This window comes from Photinus pyralis, unplaced genomic scaffold (assembly GCF_008802855.1).
Source record: "Photinus pyralis isolate 1611_PpyrPB1 unplaced genomic scaffold, Ppyr1.3 Ppyr1.4_LG5, whole genome shotgun sequence".
NCBI lineage: Eukaryota > Metazoa > Arthropoda > Insecta > Coleoptera > Lampyridae > Photinus > Photinus pyralis.
In genome coordinates, this window is record NW_022170596.1 from 23203430 (window position 1) to 23213727 (window position 10298).

At 44.4% G+C, this 10298-nt stretch overlaps 1 protein-coding gene across 1 annotated transcript; it reads right to left on the bottom strand.

Moving 5' to 3' along the window:
- Positions 1-8754: 8754 nt before the first annotated feature.
- On the bottom strand, positions 8755-9705 carry LOC116170626. Its single transcript, XM_031487130.1, has one exon. It carries the CDS (start codon positions 9703-9705, stop codon positions 8755-8757), a length of 951 nt encoding a protein of 316 aa, XP_031342990.1.
- Positions 9706-10298: the final 593 nt, after the last annotated feature.

Consider the following 10298-nt stretch of genomic DNA (forward strand, 5'->3'; position numbering starts at 1 on the left):
GGCGACGTTTGGCAACAACGACGACAACAAGATTGCCAGGAGTTTTTTACGTCGTTGATTGAACGACTTACGACACGTTACGCGGACGAAATCCAGGTCAACTACTATAATTTTACAAGCTGCGTCGCCAGCGAAACTCGACGCGGCGAAGAGGAGTTCGTATCTTCGTTCGCGTTAATGCTTCAACCTCCGAGAGTTGCCGACCACGACGACACGTACGATTTTGGATCTTTATTTAACAATGTACGAGAAGAGATGAACGACGACGATACTACGACTACTACTACACGACGCTGCCACGTGTGTAACGACGAACGTTTTAACAGAAACATTGCCATTTTACAAGCCAACTCTCATTTGGTACTATGGTTCGTCAACTATTTGGCAAACGATCGAGTGGGAGTCTATCGGTGCAGAACGTTCGACGAAGACGACGTTAAAATCGAAAACGTACATTATGAAGTCATCGCCGTAGTTTATCACGCCGGGGCAACGTGCCAAAGCGGACATTATTACGCGGACGTGCGAGATCGTCGCGGCGGAACCTTATGGACGAGATACAACGACGAACGCGTTACGTTTCTACGGTCGTTCGATAAAACACTCGAGCGTTGTACTTTAATGTTTTTAAAAAAAAAACAGGACGCAATATTAATTTAACAAGTTCGAGGTGCGTGTTGTGTGTTGTCTACGCGTCGTTATTCTGTGTGCCGCCGCCACTCGTACGTACGTATGTACCCTAATGCCGTTTAACAATTGCGTGTGTGTTCGTTTGTTTACCTAACCCACCCCACCTATGTTACGTAACTATTTATTTTTATGTTTGTCGTTTTGTGAGTAACCAACATCACATCCGTATCCGTACCACCTATAACCACCTACCACCACCATCACCACCACCACCACCACCACCACCACCACCTTTATTGTATGATGTATTGCTGGCGGTGTCAGGTTTTTTGCCCCGAAGAAGGTTTCCCTGACATCGTTCGGCGTGCGTAATATATTCCCAACGTTCTCTTCGTTTCCTCAACGCACAAAAATTACGAATTTTATTTAATTCTTTTTACAGATATACAACCATTACTGGTACATATTACATTTTATATTAGGTAGTCCGATGGGCGACGGCGGCGGGGACTAGCACACACCACCGCGTCATCCGACGATGACAACCCCCAAAACGTTTCATATTCGTAGAAAAAAGTAAGTTTATAAGTAGGTAATGGCGTAAAGGAGAAAGACGAAGAGAGAGAGAGAGAGTATCTATCTACTTCTACTACTACTACTACTACTATAAAGACGGACGATGTTTTTTTAAAAATTTTTCGTTTACGTCCACGCAAGTGAGAGGAGGTAAAAAACGTTCAACAACAACAAAAAATTTTACTTCCTCTAAACGATCAAGTTCGGTCGACTTTCCCACGCGTCCGTCGACGGTAGGCCGACGGGCGTCGGTCCGAAGACCTCGCTAAATCGTTCGATCGGTAGTAGCGACGGGCGGTGTGTACAAAGGGCAGGGACGTAATCAACGCGAGCTTATGACTCGCGCTTACTGGGAATTCCCAGTAAGCGCGAGTCATAAGCTCGCGTTGATTACGTCCCTGCCCTTTGTACACACCGCCCGTCGCTACTACCAATCGAACGATTTAGCGAGGTCTTCGGACCGACGCCCGTCGGCCTACCGTCGACGGACGCGTGGGAAAGTCGACCGAACTTGATCGTTTAGAGGAAGTAAAAGTCGTAACAAACTTTTTATTGTTGTTGTTGAACGTTTTTTACCTCCTCTCACTTGCGTGGACGTAAACGAAAAATTTTTAAAAAAACATCGTCCGTCTTCATCGTAGTAGTAGTAGTAGTAGTAGTAGTAGTAGTAGAAGTAGATAAGATCTCTCTCTCTTCTTCCTCCTTTACGCCATTACCTACTATAAACTTACTTTTTTCTACGAATATTTAAAATATGAAACGTTGTGGGGTTGTCATCGTCGGATGACGCGGTGGTGTGTGCTAGTCCCCGCCGCCGTCGCCATCGGACTACCTAATATAAAATGTAATATGTACCAGTAATGGTTGTATATCTGTAAAAAGAATTAAATAAAATTCGTAATTTTTGTGCGTTGAGGAAACGAAGAGAACGTTGGGAATATATTACGCACGCCGAACGATGTCAGGGAAACCTTCTTCGGGGCAAAAAACCTGACACCGCCAGCAATACATCATACAATAAAGGTGGTGGTGGTGGTGGTGGTGGTGGTGGTGATGGTGGTGGTAGGTGGTTATAGGTGGTACGGATACGGATGTGATGTTGGTTACTCACAAAACGACAAACATAAAAACAAAAAGTTACGTAACATAGGTGGGGTGGGTTAGGTAAACAAACGAACACACACACACAATTGTTAAACGGCATTAGGGTACATACGTACGTACGAGTGGCGGCGGCACACAGAATAACGACGCGTAGACAACACACGCACCTCGAACTTGTTAAATTAATATTGCGTCCTGTTTTTTTTTTAAAAACATTAAAGTACAACGCTCGAGTGTTTTATCGAACGACCGTAGAAACGTAACGCGTTCGTCGTTGTATCTCGTCCATAAGGTTCCGCCGCGACGATCTCGCACGTCCGCGTAATAATGTCCGCTTTGGCACGTTGCCCCGGCGTGATAAACTACGGCGATGACTTCATAATGTACGTTTTCGATTTTAACGTCGTCTTCGTCGAACGTTCTGCACCGATAGACTCCCACTCGATCGTTTGCCAAATAGTTGACGAACCATAGTACCAAATGAGAGTTGGCTTGTAAAATGGCAATGTTTCTGTTAAAACGTTCGTCGTTACACACGTGGCAGCGTCGTGTAGTAGTAGTCGTAGTATCGTCGTCGTTCATCTCTTCTCGTACATTGTTAAATAAAGATCCAAAATCGTACGTGTCGTCGTGGTCGGCAACTCTCGGAGGTTGAAGCATTAACGCGAACGAAGATACGAACTCCTCTTCGCCGCGTCGAGTTTCGCAGGCGACGCAACTTGTAAAATTAGAGTAGTTGACCTGGATTTCGTCCGCGTAACGTGTCGTAAGTCGTTCAATCAACGACGTAAAAAACTCCTGGCAATCTTGTTGCCGTCGTTGTTGCCAAACGTCGCCGAGATGGAATCTCACTTGCAACGTGTCGAGACTGAGTCCGTTCTGTACTTGAAGAATTGAGTTTTCGAGCGCCGTTTGTCCAGATCGAATGAAATTGTTAAATGGTTTTATGTTTAAAAAACTTCTCAAGACCGAGTTTGCGTAACACGATACGCCGTCCGCGTTACGCAATCCCGAAAAACGTACTACTGCGTTCCTTCTCTCTTCAGTCAGCGGCTGTCGTCGTGATGATGATGATGATGATGTATGCGGCGGTGGCGGCGTTCGCGGTCTCGCGAAACTTGTACTACCTTTAAAAACAGTATCATATTTTAAAATGAATAATTTTTTTTTACTAGATAGACGTACCTTTATCGGTCGAACGTTTTTTAGATTCTAGTCGAGACGATTTTGATGTAGTTTGCGGCGGTGGTGGTGGTGGATGATGAGGAGGTCTTATTTCCAAGTTTGTACCTGCGAAAAAAAATAATTAACATGGTCGCCGTCGTTATTATATAATATTCAATTTACGAATTTAAGTCCTTTTGTTTGGAAAAATTGTTTTAGCGAAGAATTTTCGTTCCAATTTACGTTGACGTCTCCAATTATTAAAATTTTTTCTTCGCTAAAGTTGACGACGTCCTCGAAGAACTTAATCGACTCCTGAATACGGGCGGACGGCGGCACGTATACGACGTAAACGCTCCAAACGTCTTGTAATTTTAATTTCATAAGTTGAAAACTTCCGACGGTCGTCGTAGGTCTAACGCACGTACTATCGACCTCGATCGTACATGCGCTTTCTTTTTTTTTCAGACAAAGCGCTCCGAAAGGTTTCCTTCTGACATGGACGTTGTCGTCTTCGTTCCCTCCTACTACTCCTACTTCTTCATCGTTCGCGTTGTCCGAATTTACTATGTTACAAACAACGTCGAACGCCGCATTGTCGTTGGCGAGCCGAGTCAAATCCGTCCGTTTAAGCCAAGTTTCAACCATTACGACAACGTCGACGGCGTAAAATTGCGGATCGGCCGCTATCAGTTTGCTATGTTTTAAAAAGCTTTGAACGTTGTGAAATGTCAATTTAACGTCGACGGACGACCCGGACGACAACATTTCCTCGACGGGAATTCCAAGTCGACGGCTCGGATTTTCTCTAATAGATTTTAGTTCCTCTTCAACGGGATCTTTTTTTCCGGTCGCCAGGGGAGCTTTGAATTTGTCGCCGAACAAATATAAACCGTCGGATTTCGTGACGCGACTGCAGCCGACGTACATTGAACTTTTGGGCATGTGTTTGCCCAAACGTATCGCGACGTTTTTATAAGTTGCACCCTGCGCCTTGTGTACCGTCATCGCTTCGGCCGGCGTAATCGGAAATTGACGACGCTCGACGAAAATATCCGAAAATCCCTTTTTGGTCTTAATCTGCCGCGTACATCTTTCTAAAGGCACGTAACCCGAGTCTAGGTAAGTCTTCGCGACGACGTTGAAGTTCGTGGTGGCGATCTCGGCGGCGGCGGCGGCGGTCGTAGTCGAAGAGATCGATTCTAACGCCATGTAAAATTTTCTCCTAATATGTTCGCCAACCGTTCTGTTGTTGTCGTCGTCGCGACTATCGAACTCTAGCCATAATCTTTTGACGTGCGCGGCGGAGGGGACGGTGGCGGCGGCGACATCTTCGGCTACAAATCTCCTTTCCGACCGTTCGATTGCTTTTAGGATGCAACACGCGCCGTTTACCAAACCGTCGGTGACGTCCACGTTGACGGTAATCATGTAACGGGCGCCGACGTGTAGTGGAACCGTCAAAGCCAAACCGAAACACTGACCCGGCGGCAATCGTCTAACGCTGTTCAGGAACTGCCTCCTTAACTTGTCGCTGACCTTATTTCCCGAACCTTTCATGGAATCTTCCGCCTCGGAGATGGCCACGTCGTCATTGTATGTCTTCAGTCGCTTGTCGTTAAAGTCGCCGACCTCCTTGTTGGTGCGAAGAAGGCATATGGCGTCGCGTGGAATGCCTGCCTCGTCGAAATTCGAACCGACGTGCCGCTTCTCGAAAATTTCAACGTCTTCGGAGGTCATCTTTCCGTCGGCCATACGATTTAGAGTCTCCGCGAAACGCTTGTCCTCCCTCTGTCGCATAACTTCGGTCAGTTCGTAAAATTTAAAATTCCTCCAAAGGTAGTCGTCTATAATGTCGCAGTAATTGTTCACGTTACTCCTATTTATGTTGAATAGATAGCAGTCGCCGACGGGAGGTAGCTGTCGCAAATCGCCAAAATTGAAACGCCTCCGAAATCGCAATCGTTGGCGAAGATTTGCCGCAGTCTCAGATTGATGTTGTTCAACATTTTACCGCCGACCATCGATATTTCGTCTACGATTAGTAATTTTAAATTTTTCAAATCGCAGCGTATCGTATTTATTAAATTATCGTTCAACGGCACCAACGGTCCGGTCAGTTGATTTACCGGCAAGTGCAAAACGGAGTGCAGCGTCGATCCGTCCACGTTGTAGGCCGCCTTTCCCGTCGGCGCGCATATCAATACGACGCGTCCTTCATCGTCGTCGTCTTCGTGATCCGCCTCGGCCGTCGTCGTCGTCGTCTTCATTTTTCTAAAAAGTAAAACCGAACTTTTTTGTCTTCGTCGTCGTCGTCTTGTCCTTATTTGATAAGTGGCCGCCATCTCGATGGTTTTTATTAAGTGACTTTTTCCGACGCCCGCGCCACCGGCGACGAAAATATAAAATGGATCGCTTTCGCATCGTACGATGTTGTTTAAAAAATAATTTAAAAATATAGATTGTCTAAAATTGAGCGATTCGACCATTCTAAATAATTTGTCTTTATCGACGAATATAGGTTTCTTGATGCGTACATCAATCCCGGCCGCGGCGTTTGTCGTGGGAAACGGTCGTCGATTTACTTCTAACATTGAATTTTGGTTGTTATTGAAGTAGTCCGTTAGGCCCGATAGAAAATCGACGTTACCATTCATTCCGCCATCGTCGTATACGGCATCGTCGCGATCGTTGTTATCCTCTACGCATGTGGGAGTAGTGGTTTCTGCGGCGGCGGCGGCATCTCTTACAACGTTCTCCTCAAGTTCGTTTAAATGTTCGCTTTCTATTTTTATAAAAAGAGCACATTCGGCGCGTATCAATTCCAAATTATTATCGTAAAAATTTTTAAAATTAGGAATGTCCATTATGTCTCTCGTCTCATTACGCCAAGGTACAAAAAGCATAATATTTTCCCTGTAGAAATTGTCCGGGTCCGATAAAAGTCTGTACTGTCTATACCTTAATATTCGTCTATGTCGGTTTAATTTTCTCACGAAATCAGTGTGGTCCGTTAATTCGAGCGCGTTCGCGCCTGCCGCGGTCGCCGATTTGAAATACGTATATTCTGTAACGAATCGCGCCAGACACACGTCCTCCATGCTCGCCGGACGAACGCTGTAATGATCTAGCATGCCGATCATGAAAACGTCCTCGCTCGACCCGTCCATCTCCTTAAGCGCCGACTTGGACTTGACCATTTTCACGCGATCGTTCGGCGGAAACGTCTGTACGAAAACGTACTTGCTGCTGCAATTGGTCAATCTAAGGCCGAGATTGTGGTAGGACGCCTCCTGTATCGACACCTCCGTGCTGCCGAGAAATATGTTTCCCAAACGACGTAATTTTTCTTTCGTTTGAAAATCGCCGGCGCGAATGTTCGCCTGAGCTTCGCGCATAAGTTTCGAAACGCCCGAATCGGCCTTGTTAATGTAATTAACTATGTACGATACGCAAGTGTGAGCGTCGACGATGAACTGAATATCCATGTTTGCGCGATGCATATTTAAAATGTTGACGTTGTACGGATTTATAAAAACGTCTCGCATATCGCGTTTCACAAACACCTTGAACTTCTTCAGTCCAGATCGAACGGCCTCGACGTACGACATTTCGTTAAGATCGAGCGATTTTAGAAAAACATCGATCGAATTTTCTACCACCGCGATCGCCTCTTCCTCCTCCTCCTCCTCTTCTCGATCGTCGATTTCCTGTCGTCGTCTATCGTCTCGTCGAACGAACGACGAAAATGTCGCTGAACTATCTAGCGCGTCGCGAATTTTTTTCAAATTCTCGCCTGCCAATTTTTTATTGACGCGTCGATCGTCGGAGTGCCAAGTTGCATAGATGCAACAGGGGGGTTACCAGGCTGTGTGCGCATCCTTTCAATACGTATGGAGGGATCCCGTCTTCCCCTATAGCTGCACGTGGTTTTAGGACTTTGATTGATTCTAGTAACTCACTTTCCTGTATGTTCGTTAAGTGCAATTTGGATTGTGAAGTCCGACTCAAGCCCATCGTTCGGATCCAGGTTTTCCTCTTTGTTGTACACAGACTTAAAGTACGATGCAAACGCGTCGGCAATGCTTTTGGGATCTTCCAGCGGGATGGTTTTGTACTCGAAAACTTCCGGCAGTTGTTTGGTTGATGTCAAGGACCTAACGTAGCCCCAGAATTTATTTGAATTACTCCGGAGGTCAACTTCAATGTTCCTAATGTATTTCTTATAAGCGTCACGGATCATTTTTTTGAGTTCCTTTCGGTCTTCCTTAAATTCTTCCGATTTGCCTCGTGTGCGATGTTTATTCTTCAATTTAATTTTCTTGATAATAGCTAAATCAAACCAAATGGGGTACTTGTTTGTGATCCTGATAGTTACTTTTGGGACGCATTCATCAAAAATCTTGTATACAATTTCATAAAAAGTAGTTACCGCGTTGTTTACAGATTTGTAATCGATTTGGGTAAGGGATTTACAGTTGGCGTCGCGAAATCGTAAATACATTTTGTAAAAATCTGCCTTTTTAAAGTTGTAGTTAGTTGTTGTCCTAGTTTGATTAATCTTTCTTTCCGCTTGATGTATTACTTGAAGAGCTGGATGGAGAGGATTTGCTTTGTCTAGCAGATCAGATGCCGTTGTGATTTCAGCATTTATGTTTGTTAAAATCAAATCAAGTGTTCTGTTATCGGAATTTTTAATTGTGTTAATGGACCTTAAGTTGTACATGGAGGCGAGATTTTTGATTACTTTGGCTTTAGAGCTCCCGTTTTCAAGGTTATACGTTGCATCACTAATTTCCGGAATATTGAAATCACCGGCAAGTAGTACCTCGGATGTGAGCAATAAATTTTTGATTGATTCTAAACTTTTAAGAAATGACTCGTATTTTTCCGTGTTCGATTGAGGTTTGGAATATATTACGCCAATTATGTAAGTAGTGTTTTTAAGTTTGAACTTGACCCACATTTCATTCTGCTTACTCTCAAATTCTAATTGCTCGGCCTTTAGGTCAAGTCGTACAGCGATGAGTACACCGCCACCTCTTTCGCAATTCGTCTCCTTATAGTTTCTATCATTTCGAAATACCGCATATTGATTACTAAAAAACTCTGCGTCGTGAAAAGAATTGGTCAACCACGTTTCTGTTAATAGGATTACGTCGTAATTAGTGCTGGCTAAGTTATTTTTGAATGACTGACCTTTAGTTCGCATACCGCTGATGTTTTGGTAATATATGCTGAAACTTGATGTAATTGTTTTGCTCACATTCCCTTGATTTGCTAATGTTGCGGCTGTCCTAAAAAATCAATCCTGCTTATTTCTTGTTCTAAGCGTTTTCTGTAGACTGGACATTCATTGGACCACGCTGGATGCTGGACGTCGAGCTTCATTTTAAGTGTGTCTACTGCATACGCACAATTACAGCATTTCATTTCGTCATCGGTGGCTTTGCAGCTAGTTAGTTCGTGGTCCCCCGCGCATTTGGGGCAGGTCGTTGCTTTGGTGCAGTCCGCTGCCTTATGGCCAAAGTTATTGCATTTGTAACATCTCCTGGTAGTAACTGCGTCATAAATCCGGCACCGGTCCCATCCTATGTTAAGCTTTTGTTCTTTCAAAATTTTTTGGTAACTGTTGCCATCGACCTCCGCGTACGCAATATACCTGTTTGGGTTTCTGTTGTCCTCAGCTATGTGGACGATATTAATGTAGGCATTTTCTCCAAGGAATTGATTCTGCGCTAAGATCATCTCTTTCATTTGTGCACTTGCAATCTTGTCATTCAGTCCCACGATCTTAATCTTTGGCAATTTACGTTTCGGAATTGAGAGAATGTACTCATCTCCCAGCTTCGATTCTGCCTCTTCCTTTAGTTTCGCCGCTGCCTCCTTAGTTTTACATTCCACGACGATGGCTCCACGTCGAAGGGTTTTCATTCCGGTAACTTCTCTCGTAACTGGATTAATATTTTTCTTTAGTGTAGTGAAAGTTTGCTTCGAGAGTTGGGATGAGTCTTTGGGTTTCACGATAATGACTGGGTCGTATGTTTTCTGCTTTAACTTTTCTGCATAAGTAAGCTTCACTTCAGTTTGGGTGTGGAGTACCTGAGCCAGGTCCTTTTTTATGTCGTTATTTTGGGTGTTTACCTGGTCTAGAACATCCGTCAAAAGTTTCTCCTGATTCACGAGCTTCCCGTGCTGATTCTCCATTACACTATCCCAGCCCATCATCATTTTATTTATATTTGTCACCATATTCTTAAGACTGTGCGATTCGTGGACTGCACAGGGGTCGCAGAACCAATGAAAGTTTCTTTTTGAATTAATAAATTTAAGCTCATCGTCACTGACTTTAGCACATTTCGCGTGAAAGTAAGTTTCGCACCAGCTAGCACAGCGAACAAGTTTTTCTTGTCGGGCGAGTTCCACTCGGCAGATGCCACAGATAGCAACAGGCATTCCAGTGGCCAATTAAGGGTGGTAACCACCCTCACGAACTGGTCGTTGGTTACCTAATTCGCTTACTTTGTAATCGTTCCGTTACGATCGCGATCGTCCTATCGATACGACGGCGCGCACTGAACTGAACTATTGGCTATGGTTTGTGCAGATACTTCATTTAAAGGGCGATTGGTAACTTCCGCACATGAAAAATCTGAATCGGCAAATACATGAGGATTATAGGGATAGATTCAGTGGCGTCGCTAGGGTTCTCTGGGCCCAGTGCGGATCCAAATTTCTGGGCCCCCAAAGAAATACGAAATATGTGTGATAACCTAATGGGAAACATTTAAACAAAAATAAGCTATATTTGGTTTAGGAAATTT

Excerpts from the sequence above, each read along its gene's own strand:
- LOC116170626 (XM_031487130.1), bottom strand. The coding sequence starts at position 9,705 with ATGATGATGGGCTGGGATAGTGTAATGGAGAATCAGCACGGGAAGCTC.